General features: G+C 34.6%; 4 protein-coding genes across 4 annotated transcripts in view; 3 read left to right on the plus strand and 1 right to left on the minus strand.

Moving 5' to 3' along the window:
• LOC144839799 (ATP-dependent 6-phosphofructokinase, platelet type-like) overlaps positions 1-21,415 on the minus strand; it is a 97,245-nt gene that overhangs the window by 37,255 nt on the left and 38,575 nt on the right. The window lies entirely within an intron of this gene.
• LOC144839337 (phenolphthiocerol/phthiocerol polyketide synthase subunit C-like) lies at positions 1,173-7,343 on the plus strand. Its single transcript, XM_078694653.1, has 4 exons — positions 1,173-1,473; positions 3,724-5,171; positions 5,696-5,792; positions 5,965-7,343. Exons 1-4 carry the CDS (start codon positions 1,173-1,175, stop codon positions 7,341-7,343), a joined length of 3,225 nt encoding a protein of 1,074 aa, XP_078550779.1.
• On the plus strand, positions 7,460-11,577 carry LOC144839795 (uncharacterized). The gene has a single exon (XM_078695293.1). It carries the CDS (start codon positions 7,592-7,594, stop codon positions 11,417-11,419), a length of 3,828 nt encoding a protein of 1,275 aa, XP_078551419.1. The 5' UTR covers positions 7,460-7,591; the 3' UTR covers positions 11,420-11,577.
• LOC144839800 (adenylyl cyclase-associated protein 1-like) lies at positions 12,688-20,500 on the plus strand. The gene is made up of 12 exons (XM_078695298.1): positions 12,688-12,896; positions 13,531-13,740; positions 14,271-14,371; positions 14,934-15,155; positions 15,550-15,626; positions 16,110-16,215; positions 16,432-16,609; positions 17,047-17,237; positions 17,965-18,085; positions 18,579-18,661; positions 19,035-19,178; positions 19,321-20,500. The coding sequence occupies exons 2-12, from the start codon at positions 13,575-13,577 to the stop codon at positions 19,402-19,404; spliced, it is 1,473 nt and encodes a 490-aa protein (XP_078551424.1). The 5' UTR covers positions 12,688-12,896; positions 13,531-13,574; the 3' UTR covers positions 19,405-20,500.

Raw genomic sequence — 21,415 nt, forward strand, 5'->3', positions numbered from 1 at the left:
GTGCCAGTAAAATAAATTTAAAACAGAAAGAAAACAAAAACCTGTACAGGGTAAATACAGGTACACTATATACCTAGAAATCACGTAGGCCTACGCTTAAATGCTAATAATTATGTTTATATTTTAACTAGTTCGCGTTCGGGTGTGGTACTGGTATTTGTTGATGAATGTGAGTGATTGGTTTCTTTCTTTTTTATTTCCCAAATTCCCTAAGTGTTTTAATATTCAATACAGTGATCAAACAACAATAGTACCTTTAACACCATGAGTGAGGTCAGACATTTTATTGATTTTCTTTTCTTATTTGTGACGTGTTTGTTGACCCTCTATTCAGTGTTTTGTATTCTCTAATTGCTCACGTCATGGTTGTCTATGACATCATCTCAAACTTTAAGGCTGCAAATTGAATAAAAGTAACTTATCGTTAAGTTTGTATGGTATTTACTAGAATTTTCCAGAAGGACAATGTTGCAGACATGGTAAGTCCGTAACTTAAACACTAGGATAAGGCTTTATAAGAACATGTAATGGCTGGTGGTCACATAATTAATACAAGTATAAGTGGCAGTCGTTAGATAAACAATTAGCGACTACCAGATGACGGTTCTCAAAAATTAGTGGTCCTGGTATTAACGCATAAATGAAGGAATTTTTGGTTCACGTACCTTACGTAACAGCACAGTATAGTAACCAACTACACAAGTGCTATTTTCAACGCCCGTAGTATTTTAGTATTTTCAATAACATTCAGAACGTTCATGTAGGCCTACGGATAAAATAATGTTGACTGAAACATGGTTGGAACCTTGGAACTTTGTTGATTGAATTCACTTGGTGATTTTTCGTTGTTGGCTTTAGACTGATTTCGCTATGGCTGTTTGTTTAGCTCTTGAAACTGATTTGTTTTGTGAAAGTTTAGCTTATTTGCTTTAATACTTTTTATATGATTATTTTCTGATTTTACAATGCTTTAGACTGTTTTAAAATTACTGTCTTTGCTATGGTAATTTTGTTTAACTAGATGATATGAATTATTGAATAGAATAGGCAGAGTACAAAAACACATTCTGCTGATTTTTATTTTATATTTACTATTCTAACCAACAATCTTCCGTATTTGTAAAAACTATATTTTATTCTTTTGTATTTTAGAATAATACTAAGCTGTAAACATGAGCCAACAAAATATACACCGTTCGGCCATCAGCGGTGACTCTTTAAGCGATGATGATAAGATTGCTATTGTAGGAATTGGGTGTAGGTACGGCGATGGTGTGGCAGGTCCACGAGAAATGTGGAGTATGTTGAAGGAGATGAGAGACTGCACAACATCTCATCCGGCAGAGCGATTTGACAAATCATCTTTCTTTTATCCTGGTGAAAAGAAGAAAGGTAAATTGTACACCAAACGTGGTGGTTACCTTAAGCAAGATCCGTTTAAGTTTGACCGACAATTCTTCAAAATGTCACCAAGTAAGTAATAATATTTCGAATATATTTACAGTACTTGACGAGCATATAATTGGTATCCACTTATCCAATTATTTTCTGTTTTAATGTTTTTGTGTAGAGCTATAGTTTGTTATTTATTATACTGTTCTTTGAACCGGTTCTATTTCATGTTATGTTTGCATGTACACTTTTTAATATTTAATGTGAATCTGATAAATAGACTAATGTTGAAAATTAAACATTCTTTGTTTTATTTTCTCAAAATTTAAGTGAAAGTTTAATTTTTTAAATTTCATTTTGTTTTTTCTTATAAAAAGTAGAAATAGTATAGATATTTGTTTATAAATAATTATATCAATACTGATTTTACCTGTAGTTGATATGAAATAAAAATGGACTTCCCCAAAAACTAAAACTAAGGCACTTGTGTTTCGAGAAAACTGGCTTTTGAAATTGTCAGATTTTTACTTTGCTTATTTTATGAAACATTACCCCAGTAATTTTTTTATCAACCACGTATGGAAACATACTCCCATAATACAGCTAGTAATCAGCGCAAGAAGTGTCTTGATCTACACCTGGGTGGAGAGAGGCAAACATAAGTACATACAAGCAATGCGGCGAGAGTTGGATTCGAACCCCGATCTCACGATCAGTAGTCCAACGTCCAACACACTGCGCCACACGCCCTCACTAGTAAAGCCTTTAGGGCCTAGCTCTTCTTTTTCTTGAAGACCTATAAATAATGTTTAGGCTAAATAAAACCGTAGAGCAACCACTAATATATCACTGCGGTCACGGTGCTAAAATCTCTGAAATATTTAGGCTGAACCCTTTGAGCAACCATTTGTTTACCCACTGAGCCTTACTAAAATCTATCACAAACTTTCTTAAAGTTACATTTAAGTATGACGTAGCAGAGTTAAGTACATTCTCATGAATTGTATTTAACTTAATTTGAGCTTTGAGCATTTAATAGTCTTAATTTAATAGTCCTAGCTATCTTTCCCCACCCCCTAAACATATCTGGTTGCAGCTTATGGCAATATAATCTCATTCTGTATTTATTCTATCATATGCTTAGTGTAACCTGAATTGTTCTTTTAACCCGGACTACTATATCTTTCTTATTCATTTGCTTGATATTTTAATCCAGTGGCTATGACCTTAAATTTGCTTATTTTGAGCTATTCTGCACTTCCATTGTACTCTTTTCCTAATATGTATCACGCATGGTACAACAATAACAATGACTTAAAATTTATATTAGAAAATCACTAAATCTCTAAATAATTAACAAATCCCAAAAGTAACTGACTAATCGTTATGGAAATGTTCTCTTCTCGAAAACAGAGACTCCCATATAATGTAATACATTTTTGTTCCGGTCTCTGTTTTCTAGATTTCTCGAAAACAGGTCCCGGGTCTGTGGTCTCTATTTTCGAGGTCCCGGGTCTGTGGTCTCTATTTTCGAGGTACCGGGGGTGTGGTCTCTATTTTCGAGGTCTCTGTAGCTGTATAGGACGACCCTTTTAATGAGACCGCAGAAATAGGCCTACTAATAACACAAGTTTCAGTATTCTCAGTGGCCAGGTTGATTTATATTTAGTGTTAGGAAGGGTAATGCTGCTAGATTATGTTTGTCATTATTATTTATTTTATTCTATTTCAACCATATTTAATGAGGGTGATCCATCCAGCAATTGCTGATCATTTGGGACCCGCAGAACAGATACAATACACAATAACAGTAAAGTTAAAGAAAAACAAAAGCCTATAAATAAAATAACTTAAATGAGAATTAAAAATCTGAAAGAAAATTTGGATTATAGTAAATAACTGATATGTTAAATTAAGCAAAAATAATATATATATATACTTAGATCTAATATTTTACAATTTAAAGTCTGGAAAAGGATTACATAGTTTGGAGAAAAGTCATAAGTCTAGTTTTGAATGAGGAAAAGGATAATTAATTATTTATTCGTCTCATCCGATACATCGAACTTCAAAGAAAATTTAAAACTTGAAAGCAAACAAACTATTTTAGGGCTCTGTTATGAATATAATTTTCGTATCAAATATCAACTTAAATGACCGTGAATTTACAAAGTAATTTTGGGAACTCGTCCGGTAATGTCCGGTTAAAATGTATTTTAAACCCTTCTCATCAATTTTTTTTATACCTATTACCCCCAAAACTCTAGAATAAATGTCTCTACCACATGACCTACATCTTATTGAAAGTCAATAATTTTTATATTTTTTTAGTTGAAGCTGAGCATATGGATCCACAAATTCGAATTCTTCTTGAGGTTGTTTGGGAATCGATTGAAGATGCTGGTATTCCTGCTTCGACATTTCGAGGCTCTAACACTGGTGTGTATATGGGAGTAACGGCTAATGAGTATTTTGCTCTTACTGGCTTACCATTGAGCAACATCAGTCAATACACAAATTCAGGAACCAACTCTTGCATGATCTCAAATCGTATTTCGTACGAGTTTGATTTAAGAGGGCCAAGTTTTTCCATCGACACAGCATGTTCGTCATCTCTCTATGCTGTACAACTGGCCTGTGATGCTCTCAGAACAGGTGTCTGCAGCACAGCGATTGCCGGGGGAGTTAATATCATACTTACACCATCTGTTACAATTGGGTTTTGTCAAGCTGGTATGCTGTCTCCTGATGGTCAGTGTAAAAGTTTCGACGAGTCAGCTGATGGTTACAGTCGAAGTGAAGGTGTGGGATCAGTAATCCTTAAACCACTCAAAACAGCAATAGCAGATAGAGATCGAATTTATGCAGTGATACGAGGAGGAGCTCTTACAAATGATGGACGAACTCCAGGTATTGCAAACCCAAGTTTTGATGCCCAGATTGATCTTGTGTATAGAGCTTGTACAGCTGCAAAAGTCGACCCATGTGATATTGCTTATATCGAAGCACATGGAACTGGTACTAAGGTAGGCGACAAAACAGAAGCGAATGCTATTGGTGAAGTCATGAGTAAAAAACGTTCAAACGATATGCCACCTCTGTATATCGGTTCCATAAAGTCAAACGTAGGACATGCAGAGGGTGCTGCTGGAATAGCAGGTGTTATCAAGACAGCATTGTCATTATATTTTCGAGAAATTCCGGGTGTTGTGCATTTCAATTGCGGTAATCCTAATATTAATTTTGAAGATCTGAATTTAAGAGTTCCTTCAACAAGCATTCCTTGGCCTTCTGGATCGAATCTTCTTGCAGGGTGCAGCTCATTTGGCTTCGGTGGTGCTAACGCACATGTTGTGTTTGAGGCCGCACCGTCAGACCAACACTACAATAAGCAAACTGATTCATTGGAATCATACAACCTGTTAATGATTTCGGCTAATTCACCCAAAGCTCTTGAACAAAGATATGTTGACTGGACAAAGTTTCTGTCATTTGATTTTAATGATAGTGCTTTTAAAAATGTGTTATACACTGCAAGTTTAAGGAGCCACAATCATGCAGAGAGAGCAGTTGTTTTAGCTAAGTCTAGAAATGAATTTCTCAGTATACTGCAACAGAAAGTGCAAGGAAGCAGAGTAGATACTGTAATTGAAGGCAAGGTACAAGAAGGTAATTCTGTCATCAGAACTGTTTTTGTTTTCTCTGGAATGGGTACTCAGTGGTGGGGCATGGCAAGAGACTTGATGAATACACAGCCTATCTTCTTTAAAGTCATGCAGGTATTATTACTATTATTATTATTCTGTAGGATTCGATTTAGTAAAGGTCTATATCTAAAGAATCTCAACAAAAAGTTTGGGTCTTTAGTTTTCGTTTGGTCTACTAAGTAGGGTTAGAGCGGTTTGTATGTTGGTTGGCCGGAGAATTGATACGTTTTGCAAATACAGAAACATTTTAAACTATATTTTATAACACTTTACCTTAACATATAAGCCGATTCTAATACTTTAAGTGGCCCGCTATAAATATCAGAATTCGTTTCATATTGCTTCGATACGAAGACTTACGTTACCTTTACCACTAGGCCTACGAACTAAGCCTAGCCAAGCTAGGCATAAGACCGTCTACTTAAATAGTGCATTGTTTTTCTCATTTTATCATATTTAACTTTGAACGTATATTTAAGACCAGGAATGACCTGGTTTAATGCTTTTAAAGTTATATGCATTATTTTTACCAAACGTGAATATTTGCAGGCAAGTGTCTAAATTTATTACGATACATTTCTTTGTTTAATTCTTAGTTGATAGACGGTTATCTTTGGAAATGTGGAGGAAGATGGTCACTTATTCAGATGTTGTCAGAGGAAAATGACCAAAACAGAATAAACAGCAACACAGGTTAGATAACCTTTATTAATCATTTATTTATTCATTTCAACTTTATTTAGAGAGACATAATATTACCTCTCGTTTCACGTGAAACTGTCCCCTTAAAAAGCGTCTCAAAGGAGGAATTCTACTGTATCAATTTTTAGGTGCCTTACAAACGCAATATTATTTTCTTTGACAGAAATTTCTCAAGTCTGTATTTGTAGCGTTCAGATAGGATTAGTCGAACTGTACAAGCATTATGGAGTAACTCCGAGTGCCATAATCGGTCATAGTGTGGGCGAAGTAGCAGCAGCATACGCAGCCGGACTTATCACTATTGAAACGGCAGTTAAAATAATATTTAAACGAGGACGTCTTCTCAGAAAAACAAGTGGTTCAGGAACGATGGTAGCAGTTCTTCATGATGTGGAAGTTGTTAAAAACAAGATGAAAACGACTACCGATATCACATATCTAGACATAGCCGCAATCAACAGCCCTACACAAATCGTGCTGTCAGGAAAAACCGAGTTAATCAATGATTTTTCATCCCGATTGAAGGAAGATGGTATACAGACAAAATTACTCAAGGTTAATAATGCATTTCATAGTCGTCAACAAGAAGTTCTTAAGAAAGAATTTTTCAAGAAGACGAGTTTTCTTACAAAGAAAAAGTCTTTAGGTAAGCTGACCAGGCCGTTAATTCCAATGCTGTCGACTGTTACTAATCGGTATCTAACGCTACAAGAGGCTAATACTCCAGATTACTGGTGGGGTAATATTCGCCGACAGGTGAGGTTTAAAGATGCAGTAAATACTATACTTAAAGACGGATATAATAGCTTTGTTGAAATAGGCGCCCACCCTGCATTGTCACCAGCAATTAAGGACATCATAGCTTCTACGCCGGGTGAGCCAACTATTCACTTCGTAACGCATTCCCTTAAAAGACCACGTGATGTAAGCACTACTACCAATGATTCTCTAAATTTTAACATCTCGTTAGCAGAAATGTTTGTAAGTGGTTACCCAGTCGATATGACCCCAAAGTTTCAAGATTTTTACTATGAAGTAGAATCTCTACCTTTGTACCCATGGCAACGAATTGAGTGTTCAGCAGCTACTCCATCAAGGAACGAAGTGATGCGGTATCCAAATGCTTTTCATCCTCTTTTAGGAAAACCAGATACCTCAGCAAACTTTTCCAAAAACGGGGTTCAGGTTTGGAAAGCAAGCATTGGATCAAACGAGGAACCATGGATTGCCGATCACGTTGTTCAGGGTAGTGTAGTTTTTCCTGCTGCTGGATTTATAGAGACGGCATTTGCGGCACATCATAGTCTGTTTTCTAAATCCCATCACGTAATTATAAAAGACGTCCGTTTTGACCGTTTTATGTTTGTTTCTGATAAGAGCACGGATATAGAAACAACAACCGAAATGACTTCTCGTGATACAGCAGCTTTCCGATTTTGTTCACTCAACAACAAAACAGAAAATAACTGGACCAAGCATACGGAAATGACATTAATTAATAACGGTTACCAAAACGACCCAAGACAAATTTACACCTACTAACTGAGCAGTCCCTCCATGTAACTGACATTAAAGAGAGATGCCTATTTGAACTCGACAAATCTGCCTTTTATGTCTTCAAACATCAAGTAGGATTCAATCTTGGTAAAACTTTTATGTGCGTTGAAAAGGTAAATCATAATAAAACGGCTGGCGAGGCACTTATATATCTCCGAGCTCCTGAAACTGTAGCTGCACAGTCCAGCAGGTTCTACGTCCATCCCGCATTCCTCGATGGTATATTGCAAGGCATGGCGGGACTTGAGCGACTGCGGGGTAAGATTTTAAATCCCACCATGAAGCCTCAAGGTCGTGTTCCAAGATCAATAGAAAAGCTTTGCTTTAAAAAATGTACGTTTCCAGAAAATGTTTATCTTCATTTCATGATAAGTGACGACGGAGATGATGTGTATTCAGACGTGACTGTTGCGAATGCAGACACCTTTGAAGTCATTGGTAAATGTTCCAAAATTCGATTTGGATCTGTTAATGGGCGTGAATCTAACACAATGAAGCTGTGGACGAAGAAATGGGTACCTATAGATGTGGAAAAGCAATCATTCGATACAGATGGCTTTGTATTGATAGCAGGGAATGACTCGGAATTTTCTTTACAGATTCAGAACACATTAAATTCAGTTGGATTTCGCTCGCAAGTGTACACTGGAGAAGATGTACAGGCAGACCAGTTACGTAATGAAGAGATGTTGAATTTTATAATCACAATTAAACCCGGAAACTGCGAGAGCCTTCGTCAAATATCCAGAGATACTTTTTTGGAGCAGCAATCCGACATTGCAGAGATGTGCATCAATTATTTCAAAGTTATATCTAACTTGAAAAACGTGAGTACAAAAGTATGGCTCATTACAAGAGATGGATTTAGTGTCACACAAGATGACATAGTTGATCCATATCAGGCATCTGCTTACGGTTTTGGAATTTGTGCAATTCAAGAACATTTGGATTTTGACCTATCTATCTTAGACATTTCATCGGATGTCACCAGTACAACTGCGTCGGATTGGTTAATGAAGTACATTTGGGGAAGTGATAACTATGAACAAATCATTGCATTACGAGCCAAACCAACTCATTTCAACGCATATGCGTTTCGTCTATGTATTTCTGATAGTTATACTTTTTCTCACACAAAGTCTACAGATGTGTGGAAGTTTAACGTGCCCGAAAGCCTTCAATCAGGAAGATTGTCATTGACAAAATACAGTGAAAAGAAAAGAGAAGATACCAAATGTTCTGAATTGATAACTGTACATGTTGAGTCTTTCCGACTACTTCAATCTGAAACTCGTAGTTCTAAAGACGTACAAACCGCTGTGCTGTTTTGTGGAAATTCAAAGCAATCGTCTGTTGTCATTGGTGTTTGTCCATCAAGTGAAATGACACCGACATTGCAATGCAGTGCAAATGAACTAGTTGAGCTTGACACCAACTTTCCGCCTGCACAAGTAATTAATATTGTCTCATCCTATTTTATTCCATATATCACGATTTGTGAAATGAAACCAAATGGTACGACTGTTGTTTGCTTGAGTTCTATCGAAGACAAGCAATGTTTAGCCGTTGCACACATGGCTGTAGAGCTAGGTCACAGTACTGTGGTTATCAATAAACACACACCAGAAGGATATGCAAATAATAATAATAACACTAATAATAATTTGCTAAGATTTGTTGAAGATGAAGATGCAATGGTTGTTTTGAATACACATAGTGTTGGCTGTGTAATTGGACGAAAAACGTACGTAAGTGAACTATTACAACGCGATGGAGGAATTAAAGAGAGATTGACACCATTTGCTACAATTGAAATGCTAAAATCGAAAGAAGATGATTCATCTACAGGAAACCTCGGTCTTCCAGTAAATGTAAGAGTTGTACTTACCAGCTACGAATTACCAATGCTTGGTGAATTTCACCAAGTGGAGCCTCACTTAAATAAGTTAATGAATATTTGTGAGAAGCCATCCGCCATGCACTTTTTACAACAAGTCAGTTCACGAATTATCCCGTTAAATGAATGGAAAAGACATGCTAATTTTTCTTTTGATGAAGTTATCTTTTCTGTTGATACCAATGAATCTGTTCCTGTGAATTATGATTTTTCTGGCAATGAGACTAAATTTAGTATGAACAATTCGTATATTGTAACTGGAGGCACGACAGGATTAGGCATTTGTCTTGTAGAATGGTTGGTGGATAATGGAGCTGGAAATGTTTTCATCTTCAGTAGGTCTTCACCAGATTCCGAAACTGAGAAGAAGTTGGCAAGTTTAAGAAGTCATGGATCGACAATAACACAAATCAAGACAGACATCACACAAAGAGCAGACGTTGAACATGCATTTGAAACTATTTTGAAAGATTCGTCGAAGCCGCTAACAGGAATATTTCATTGTGCTGCGCAGTATGATGATAGACTGATTGCAAATATGACATCAGAGAGTTGGAAGAACGTAATGGCTGTAAAATCATGGGGTGCTCTTCTTCTGCATCAGATATCAATCACAAGTAATGTCCAACTAAAATACTTTGTAATGGTATCTTCTGTGGTTCAAATGGCAGGAAATATTGGTCAGGCAAGTTATTGTTCAGCCAATACGTATCTTTCTTCTCTTGGCCATTATCGTAGAAGTCAAGGTTTACCTGCAACCGTCATATGCCCAGGAGTGATTGGAGACACTGGTTTTGCAGCACGAGAAGGTCTGATCGAACATTGGGAAAGAAAGGGAATGGAAAGTTTGACGGCCAAGGATGTAATACATGGACTTGACGTAATGCTTAGTAGTTTTGTATCTGAAATCGGTATAAGTGGGAATATTCAAGTTAATGATTTCATCACAGAGTACAGAGGTATTATGAAAGAACACACCAATGAAGAAGTAGGATCAATTACAATGGGATTCTCTTCTGAAAGATCAATGAGTTCACTGGGATGTGATCTACATAATACAAATCCAGATGAAACTAAGCTGTTCATCCTTCAGAAGCTCTGTTCTTTTATCTCAAATCGCATTGGCCTAACAGGTGATATTTCACCGAATTCTTCAGCATCTTCCCTTGGAGTTGATTCTTTGATAGCAACTGAGTTGAGCGGGGATATTCAGAGAACGTTTTTTATTCCATTTCCTTCAATGGAATTGATAGATGAAAACATGACAATTCAAGACTTGACAATATCCGTCTATAAAAAGATATTAGACAAAAATAGACCTGAAGGCAAAGAAAGCAATGAACAAGAACAAGAAGAGGATACCTCCTGGAAGTTGTGGTATCTAATGGATGAAACAGTTACTTCTCCAAAAATCCAGCTGATTTGTTTTCCGCCTAATGGAGGAGGCCCATCTGTATATGCATCGTGGCAAGGACAATTAAGTAAATATAATGTGCAGTTGATCATGGCAAAACTGCCCGGATGGGAAGGACGTCATACTGAGAGACCCCTCCAAAATCTTGAAGACATCGTGCGTAAGTTAACTGAGAACCTAGTGCCACGGCTTTTACCAGGTAGATTCGTATTGTTTGGACATAGTATTGGTGGACTCATTGCGTTTGAGGTTGCCCATCTTCTACAAGATAAGGGTTTGTATCCTGCTCACGTGATCGTCAGTTCCTGGTATGCACCCACACTTGACTATCCCAATACAATAGAACTTTCAAAGGGCCCACTGTTATTAAAGCAAATTGAACAGAACATCAAAAATAACATTCCAATAAGCAACGAGCAATCACAAAAGCTTTCGTTTGTTGATGATGCTGTTTTGCACAATACTGAGTTAATGAAACGTCTTATTCCTTGCTTTTATGTTGGCTTTAAAATTTGCCAACATTACAGAAACATTCACAAGACAAAACTTCAATGTGGTATGACCATATTTGGTGCCAAGTTAGATCGTTTTATTCCGCTTAGCTCATTGGACGATTGGTCTCAAGAAATTGATCCCAATCATCGTTTCAAAAAGGTCATAGTGCAAGGCGGTCACATGCACATTACGTCAGAAAAAAAGAAGTTTATCCGCGAACTTCAAACAACAATTGCAGATGCATTTGTTTCTTAAGCATTAATTTACATACTATATCTATTAAACTACTACTAATAATAATTAGGTAGGCCTACAATGCATTTTCAATTATTGTTATCCTTATTGTCTATATAGTATATGATTATAATGTAAATTGAACTTTTATTAACGTTAGTCAGTAGCTCATCCTTATGCTCAATTGTAATAGGTAAATAGACTTTCTTTCTGCAATCAATAACATGAACGTATGGTTTTAGTATAGTTATAAACTGCATGCTACACTTTGAACAAATTGTTATGCTTTTGTATCAAAGTTTGCGATGGAAACTTTTTTTACAGCTAGGCCTACCTAATCAAATAACAATTTCAATTATTCATTTTATTTATATTTGGGATTCAACACAACATGTGTGTGTGTTGCGAGAATGAATTAAGCGATCATGTTAGTAATAAAGTTAAGTAAACATAAGCCTAATTATACGTCTTTAATTCGTATTGAAGTAGTACAAGTATTGCAGTGGTCGGATTGTTTTTAAAGGTATGTCGTGAATGTTGTATTAGTGAAACTTAAAATAATGACTGCAGTAAAAAGTATAGACCTAAGCCTCATTCCAAACCTTGTAGCTTCAGTGAAGAAGCCAAGCACCTTGCATGTTGGGAAATAGAGTTAAAGTTAGCGAGCGTTTACGTGTTCCTGTGCAACACCCCCCCCCCCCCCCCCCAAAAAAAAAACAAACCCAAATTAAAAATGATGAACCATAGGACCCCGAAAACAATATTGACCGATAATTGGAATGCCATGTGAACTGTAAAAATTGTTGACTGTAATTAATAATGCCCTATTGTCCCCCTAAAACATGAACAATAATTTAATAGGCCATCCATTTGTGGTTTTAATGAAGTTAAATGGTTTCACTTATAAAAATACAAAATAAACTGCTAAGTTTAACCAAAACCCAATGTCTGACACAATTATTGACCTTTGCTTTAAATTTTTCAGGTAAATCTTTTTTTTTATCCGAATTTTGGTTCAAGTTAATATTATTTTATTTGACATTACAAAGACATATTCAGGGGACAATATAGGCTATCTAGTCTTTTTAAAGTGTAAAACTCAGATCTTCACCATAATTAGTCACTACGATTTTTGTAAGATTAAACGCGTCAAATGTGAGAATGTTGAGGGCGTTATTAAACTAAATTGGGGTCTGCACAAAATCTAATCAAATGCTTTGCGGCGCTCCATACATGGTAATATTTTTTACACTGGATAACACCAAATAAGGCAATCATAAGTTAGTTGGTAGCGGTGGGTAGTGTGCTGTACTGCTGTGAAAAGGCCTGGATGGTAGGCCTAGAGTGTCGAGAGTAATAATACGTAACCGGCTTCCCAACAGGCGTTATACTTCCTGTACACTTCCTGGTTTAGGTTTGTCAAGAGTAGGTGTGTTGTGTACTCTGTGTGTGTGATTGTGACATCCTTTTTGCAGAGTTTTTTCCTGTCAGCAAACTGGTAAGATATTTATTTTTCAAAACTGTTCTTTTGTGTTTATTACCATCATACTGTAAAAGTACAATAAAGCTTATTTGACATCCACATTAAACGGAAGTAAGTAGGCCTACTTACTAGCCTAGGCTAGAGAGGCTAGGTAGGGAAGTAGGCATAGGAGGCCTGGCCTAGGAAGGCCTAGGCAGGGCTAGGAAGGCCTTAGAGTAGTAGTGTAGGCCCTAGCCTAGGAGGGAGAGGACCTACCTAAGGCTAAGGCTAGTCTAGGTAGTAGCTAACCTAGCTTACTAGACTAGAGCCCATAGGCCTAGGATCGGAGAATCTCTCTAGGCCTAGCCCGATCTAGGCTAGCCTTTGCTGGTTAATTATGTATTAAAATTGTTTTTTGTAAAAATATAATTCAATTCTATAATATATAATTGTAAGCTGCCCACTATAAATACCAGCATGCATTGTTGTTGCACGCTGATTGATATTTTCGTTTTTCTTCTGTGATTCACGTTTAGATACTCGCGTGTTCTGTGTGGGAACCTCCGATTATTGGTTGTTCACATCATTGATTTGTGTTGATAATTGTGTTTTTTGTAGTAATTATTTTTGTATAATTGATTTAAAATTTCAATTTATTTATTTTATTCAGCATTTTCATCAAACAAAGTCTTCAACAAAAAAAGTCTTTTAACCATGTCGGCAGAAATAAACAAACTGACGCAATGCCTAAAAGAGTGTAGCTCCAATCTTGAGACCAAGTGTGCAGGAGTAGATCCAAGTGAACTGTCTGCAGAATTTGTTGAAACAATCGAAGCTGCAATCGGCAAACTGCAAGGTGTTGCTAGAGTTGGTGGAGGAAGTAAGTTAATTTAAAGCGTCAGCCAACCAGAGAGTGTCATATTTTATCTTTATAGACAATCACAGTCACAAACTCTTTAATAAACCAATTTCCATTGGTTATTAAAAAAAAATTCCTTAGGTTGTTAGAAATTATGGTAGCTGGGCTGCTGATATATTTTCAAACAGATAGGTACCAAACATGACATGATTCGGGTCAGCAGTTTGTTTACAAATGCGCTGTAAAGAATGTCGATTTTTGAGTGAACAAAAATACAATTTCCTAACAGATTTTTAATGGAAACTTAAATAGTTGCAAAATACACATACTTGTGATATTTTTTCATGAACAAGAGTTTGATAAGTTTCCCTGGGTGCCAATTTGAATATATAAAAATTGCCATGATGCCTTGCTGCCCCTTGTATTAAAAAAATTAACAAAATCCCAAATTTGGTAACCACAGTTTAACAGTACAACTAAATAAAATAATGAAGAATATGGCTGAAAACATTGTGCATTGACAACTTTAATATTAATATTATGTTATACAGATACATATGTTTTCCTGAAAGCTTTTGATCAGTTCTTAGCTGGTGACTTTAATAATTACATTCAAAGTAGTTCTGCAATAGGCGCTGATGTCAAAACCCATGTAAGTATCACAGTTTGTTTACATTTTTAATATGCATTAATTTAAATGTCTTTTTAAATATTTCTAAAGATTTTTTTTTTCGGCCTTAAGGTTAAATGATGAATCCTAGTGCTTTATTACCAATAGTTTTTTAATTTTCATTCATTAAGCCCTAAATTGATTACACCATCACAGGAAAATGTTAGAATTCTGTAGCTTTTTTTGTACACATTTAGTGTGTCAATAAGTTAATTTATAATTTGAATACAATAAAAGATATGAAAATATGATTTCAAATATATTTACAATTTCCTTGAATAATTTTAATTTAGACAAAAATAGACCTTATTTTTACCAGACACTATGCTGGGTTGCCCCATGATATGAAAACTCTCTGTAACTGAATTCATTTGGTGAAAATGCGCAAATAGACATGCCAATCTTCATTTTGTTTTTAATGATTTCTTTTGCTAAAAAATAAAAATACTTCATAAATCTGTTGATTACTATTAAAATTTCATTTAAATGTTTAAAAATAGATTGATAATAACAATTCAAAGGAATTTGACTATTTTCTTTGTAGTCTGAGCTAGTGAAAAAGGCATTTGAAGCACAGCGAGACTTCATAAAAGTTGTTGCAGAGTGCAAACCACCTTCGCAAGATGTACTCATGAAGCTGATTAAACCAACAAGTGAAGCTATGACTGCAGTCGTTGAATTTAAAGACAAAAACCGAGGCAGTAAACAGTTTAACTTTTTGTCTGCTGTTGCAGAGGGTATTGGTGCTCTTGGATGGGTGACTATTGTAAGTGTTTTGTTTTATATTTTTCTCTCCATCAGAGCACAACAACACATACATATATCATAAATAACACAAATGTGAGATAACCATATACGCTCAAAATCTTATTTTCATAGGGAGTGTGAACATACAAAGGAACAACATAAAACATCCAAAATGATAAATAAATCTTTATTAAATAATTACATTTTTAAAAATGTTTTTAAGTGTATCTTTAAATTTATTATTTTTTCCTATTTTCTTTCAACTTCCACTAATTTCTAGTTTAAATCTATGTAGTTGTTGGTCACATATACAATCCAACTCAAAACCCTTTCTGTCTGAACCAACCCTTAATAGGTTTCATTATTGGAAATCTTTACAGTAAATACTCAAAAATTATTTAATTTGTTTGTAGATGAAAAACCCAGAAAAGTTTGCAAAGGATATGGCAGACGCAGCAGAATTTTATACCAACAGGATTCTTAAGGAAAAGTGAGTGACATATTTTTGTTTTGCTTCTGTGATGCACCCACTTTCGATTGATCGTGAATGCAAACAAAAGGAAGAACTGTAACTTTTCAGAAAAAATACTGGGTCTTTCCCGGATTCTGTCAAAAAGACAATGTAGCAAACGCCAGGCTAGGCCTGTAGCTAGCGTACGATGTTTACAAGCTTGGCCTTCAAAATTAGGCCTAGCTAGGCTTGGCCTACAAAACTAAGCTTATCTAGGTTAGGCATAAGACTGTCAATGAGAGGACATTATACGCAAACTTCTTTGTGCATGGTTTTCTCTTTTTATCATAATTAAATATAAAACGTACATTTAAAACAAGGAATGACCTTGTTTAATGTTTATTAATATATGCATTTTTTTTTACAAAACGTCAAAAATTGCAAATCATTGAATCCAAATTCTGTGGTAAAAATGTTATCATCAATCATGAATATTAAGTTTTAAACTGTATAATAATGTAGAGTACCTGAAGAAAAGGATTGGACACTTAAATTGAAAGGCATGTTCAAAGGCCTGGGAAGTTACATCCAAGAATTTTTCAGTGCTGGACTTCAATGGAATGTTCAGGTATGTATTACAGTAGGCTAGTCAAGGCTCACTGTTTGTTTGTCACTCATTGTTAAGCTCTGTCTACACTATCAAATAATAATAATGGATAATAGATCAATTTATACTCATAAATGAATGAGTGACATTTTATACAATGTGAACATGATATGCAATAGATAAAAAAATCCTGCAATAGATCATTATAAATATAAAACTTTTTATCCATTTTAACAGGGAAAAGATCCAGCTTCAGCTATTTGTAGTAGCCCAGCTGCTGGTCCACCAGCCCCAGGACCACCACCACCACCACCAGTCCAAGCACCAGCTCCATCCGGAGCTCCTGCCCCAGGTGGATCAAATGTTAGATCAGCCTTATTTGATGAAATTAAACAGGGAACCGGTATCTCAAGTGGTGCGTATTTGTTTTGTAGTTTGCTAGTGATTAAGTACTTGTCCAAAATATTTCGAGTTGTATGATTTGTTACATATATAAATTTAGGAGGAACAATCCAAAATAATACATTTAAACACAATCGCACTTCTTTACGATGTACGATAGTGTGAGGAAGTAATCACAACCACCATTATGACCTGTAGCTATTTGTACAACCTGATCATCACACAATCCACCATGTTTTTAAATAATTTGTTTGTTAAATAATACTGAATACCGAAAAGCTTTACTGTATTTGTCAATTATAATAATAAAATAACAATAGAAATTCTTCTTAAAGATTGGCAAATATTATTACAATAAAAAACAGATAAAAAACAGATATATATATAAAATATAAAAATAAAAATGTTTCATTAATGGCTAGATTTGTGTACACGTCATTTCTTGTACAGGTTTAAAACATGTGAGTAATGACATGAAAACTCATAAAAATCCTGCTTTAAGATCACAGCCACCAAAAGCATCCGCATCCACCCCTAAACCATACAAAGCTCCAGCCGCTAAAGTCACTTCCTCTGTCAAGGCACCTGTTGCCAAAAAACCACCAGTTTTGGAATTGCAAGGGTTTAAAAAGTGGATTGTCGTAAGTATGATCAGATATGTTTGTTTTATATTGTCTATTAAGGGTATTTCAAACCTATTCCTGCACGGTTCCAGTCTGCCACTGGCAAATCCTATCGAACGTCAATGTTTCATTTGCATGTGGCTACGGTGGAGCGTCGTGAAAGCGAAACATGGATGATTGATACGCCGCACCGGAACCGTGCCGGAAAAGGTGTCAACTCTTGTCAAAAATTTGGAAAAAGCAAAAGATAAAAAATGTATTATTTTATTTATTGTAAAAACAAGATCTTGCATAATTATATGCAAAATGAATCGAAATGAGTTTAGGTAATAAATTAAAGGTGACGTCAAACCCTCTAGCTCATTAATCGAGAGAGTGCAAATTATTTGAGTACCCACCCCGACGCAGGAGCATAATATGAAATAAACCATACAGTTCAGTAGCCTAGCCCTGCCTTGCCTTTGTATGTAGAGTATGGTAGGGAGCTCAAAAACAGCATATGCATTTGTTCTCGCTCCTCATGTTTGTAAATTAAATAGTTAATAGTTGGTTAAGTAAATAAAAAGTTAAATGATTTTTTTTCAAATGATAATTCAGAATAACTTAAGATTATTAATTTATTGTTAAATGTAAAATTCACTCTGAGGCATACATTTAAATAACAAGCACCATTTTAAAATCCATTGTATATTTATCTATATTCTTTTTCAAAACAAAACCTAATAATATTGTTGTTGCATTGCAGGAGTACCAAGAAAACAATCAGCAATTGGAAATTAATGGCGAGATGAAACATACAGTTTATGTTTATAAATGTACCAACAGTGTTTTAAAAATCAAAGGAAAGGTCAACTCCATCACTTTAGGTATGCAATATAAGAAAGTGTCTATGCTACCAAGACCAATTTTATGAATCATGGTCTTCCAGTCCAGTCTTCAGTTTAACACAAAAATAGAATTTTATTCAATTTTCAAAACGGTAGGCTGTTTCTGAATACACTGGCAAATGTGTTTGGGCAGCACAAACACATTGGAACACCTTTGGGCTGAAGCATCGCTTGACTGGATAGCTACCTAACTAATAATCATGAGGCTTTTTAATTCAGGTCGTGGAATTCCTAAATGCATTCAAAATATGCTGTTTTCTAAACACGTTTCTGCCGTTTGGAATAATTTTTAGATTGTGCCTTAATGGATTATTATTTTATTGCTATGTATGAAATAAGCATACTGCAATCAAGTCTGTATTCTCTGCTGTGCATGTACAATATGCATCTTTATTCATTTCAATGTAAATGTTTTTTATATATTTACAAATGACAATTTACTTACTTACTTAAATGCTGTTTATTTTTGTAGATGGATGTAAGAAGTTTGCTATTGTTTTTGAAGATGTATTATCTTCACTAGACTTCATTAATTGCCAGAGTATGCAAGCTCAGGTTGGTAATACTTTACATTGTATTTAATACATTCATTCTCAATTGCATATTGGCAACGATTAACTTTCCTCAAAGGTGCCAGTCCTATATACACAAGATAGTGTACATAAAAACAGTCTTGTTACAAGTCTTTTGGCGAGTGGAGCTGTTTGTTTAAAAAATTATGACATCTGACAGGATTTGAACCAGGATCCTGCGGTCGGAAGGCGAGCATCTAAACCACTCCAATGATAAAAGGATTGTCTTGGAAATTTGGGAGAACACATACTTTTGTTTTCTTTTTTTTACTTAGGCAATATAAGTAGTAAATGATTTTATATATTTCTTATTTCTATCTTGAATTTGTATTACATGTGTTTCTTGAATGTTATAGGTAACAGGACGTGTTCCAACAGTGAACATTGACAAGACTGATGGATGTATGGTTTATTTGAGTGAGAAATCATTGGACACTCAGGTTATCACAGCAAAATCATCAGAAATGAATGTTCTTATTCCTAAAGGGGATGGAGACTATGTAAGTTTATTTTTGGATTATATTCACTTAGACTTATCTTTTTAAAAAAACAGATTTTTGAGGTGCTGTGTGCTTTCTCAAAAAAATTATGGTTATTATATCATTTTGTTTAATAAGAATTGTTGTATATATTTTTTTTCAGACTGAGTATGCAATTGCCGAACAGTTTGTTTCCAAATACAACGGTGAAAAGGTGGTCACTGAACTCCACGATCAAGTGGCATAGACAGTTACAAAAATGTTAGCCGAACAAAATGTCGTATTAATTTCCATGTACAAATAGCTCCATTCGAGACTTTTTATACATGATGATTTTAGCAATATAAAACTGATATTATTTGATAGATATATTTGGGTTTAATTAGTTTTTTTAAATTAAGTCGTCCATAAATGACAATGAATTAACCATTGACATTGTATATATAGTAATGTAGTCGCTGCTATGCTTTATTTTACAATGATCCTCTACTCATTGAACCTTTTACTCTATTTTACAATGATCCTCTACTCAATGATCCTCTACTCTATTTTGCAATGATCCTCTACTCTATTTTACAATGATCCTCTACTCTATTTTACAATGATCCTCTACTCTATTTTACAATGATCCTCTGCTCTATTTTACAATGATCCTCTACTCTATTTTACAATGATCCTCTACTCTATTTTACAATGATCCTCTACTCTATTTTACAATGATCCTCTACTCTATTTTACAATGAACCTCTACTCTATTTTACAATGATCCTCTACTCTATTTTACAATGATCCTCTACTCTATTTTACAATGATCCTCTACTCTATTTTACAATGAACCTCTACTCTATTTTACAATGATCCTCTACTCTATTTTACAATGATCCTCTACTCTATTTTACAATGACTCTATGCTTTTTTTAATGGTCACAATATTCTATTTTAATATGCTACTATGCCCATTTTCACAATGTTATAGTGCTACATACTCAATACAGTATCACAGTGTTACTGCTATCACTCTATTTCACAATGTTGCAGTGTACATTATTATTGTGTAAATCATTATTGTGTAAATCATTATTGTGTAGGTCTCATCGAGTGTTCATAAAATTATGCTAAAAAATGATTAGACTTGATGTTTTTATACAATTTGCTTAAAACTATCGTTGCTAATTATTGCTACTAATATATCATTAAATATTATTAAACTTTAACTAAAAGGTTTTCATTATCATAACTGAGATTTAAATACTTAATCTTTGCAGTTTCTTTTTTACTTTTTTCATAATACCATTTGTTAGAAAAAACAACTAAGGTAGTAATTAAAATGTAGTAAAATCTGATGATTTGTTTGTTTTTAATATTGATTGGATCATGACTCATTAGCCGTGGGAGTCAAAATCGTGACGACAACGATGACTAGGAAGATTGTAATGTAACTCTTCCTTATTAAAACAGCAGATAAACAGTAAAACAAACACGAATTGTTAGCGTCACGTCCGAGGACGGAAGCTATTTTTCAACTAAAAATGCTGATATTTAAAAAAAAAAGAAAAGAAAGATAAATATTATGTTTTGGCATGTTGTTTAAACAATTAAATTAAATAAAACTAATAATGACCCATCATTTTAAGATATATTCTCCCCTTGAAAAAATAATTGTTTCTTATTTTGATCTTAATATAAAATTTATTCACTTTGACCAAAAATTGGATCGAAAAAAATTAATTATTTACCGGAAAAAATAGTAATTTAAGCAAACAATAATCAAATTGGCTGCCAATGGGGTTTGGTTGAAATTAACCGTTTGTTTTGTCAAGTAAAAACATTATTTTTTCGAGTAGTGATTAACTTTATTGAAACTACAAAATTATAGTCTATTCAAAATCTGATTGTATTAATATTTATCATGTTTTTAAACGACTGTGATCACGCAACTTTTGTATTGAAAAAGAACAGAATAGACCATTTAATTGAAAGAAAAAAAATGCGGCCCCAAAATTCTGGACGTGAAACTAAAGCTTTGTCTACACTATCAAACTAGTTTGACAAATACATACAGAAAAACCGTGCAAAACATCGACGCAATAATAATAGGCCTACGTCACATCATTCTTGTATATTCCAGTGCTCTAATAGCATGCTGTATAAAAACTATTACGGGACATATTCTACTGAATAATAACTATTAATTAAATTACAAAAATGAATATTCAATAAAAACAAATTAATTTAGACCTAAATCGATATCTTCAATA

The sequence above is a fragment of the Antedon bifida genome, chromosome 4, assembly GCF_963402885.1.
Source record: "Antedon bifida chromosome 4, ecAntBifi1.1, whole genome shotgun sequence".
In the NCBI taxonomy this organism is placed as follows: domain Eukaryota; kingdom Metazoa; phylum Echinodermata; class Crinoidea; order Comatulida; family Antedonidae; genus Antedon; species Antedon bifida.

Excerpts from the sequence above, each read along its gene's own strand:
- LOC144839800 (XM_078695298.1), top strand. The coding sequence starts at position 13,575 with ATGTCGGCAGAAATAAACAAACTGACGCAATGCCTAAAAGAGTGTAGC. Across the intron at positions 13,741-14,270 it reads TGCTAGAGTTGGTGGAGGAA|ATACATATGTTTTCCTGAAA; the intron begins GTAAGTTAATTT and ends TATGTTATACAG. Across the intron at positions 18,086-18,578 it reads GGTCAACTCCATCACTTTAG|ATGGATGTAAGAAGTTTGCT; the intron begins GTATGCAATATA and ends TTATTTTTGTAG.
- LOC144839795 (XM_078695293.1), top strand. The coding sequence starts at position 7,592 with ATGGCGGGACTTGAGCGACTGCGGGGTAAGATTTTAAATCCCACCATG.
- LOC144839337 (XM_078694653.1), top strand. The coding sequence starts at position 1,173 with ATGAGCCAACAAAATATACACCGTTCGGCCATCAGCGGTGACTCTTTA. Across the intron at positions 1,474-3,723 it reads ATTCTTCAAAATGTCACCAA|TTGAAGCTGAGCATATGGAT; the intron begins GTAAGTAATAAT and ends ATATTTTTTTAG. Across the intron at positions 5,793-5,964 it reads CAGAATAAACAGCAACACAG|AAATTTCTCAAGTCTGTATT; the intron begins GTTAGATAACCT and ends TTTCTTTGACAG.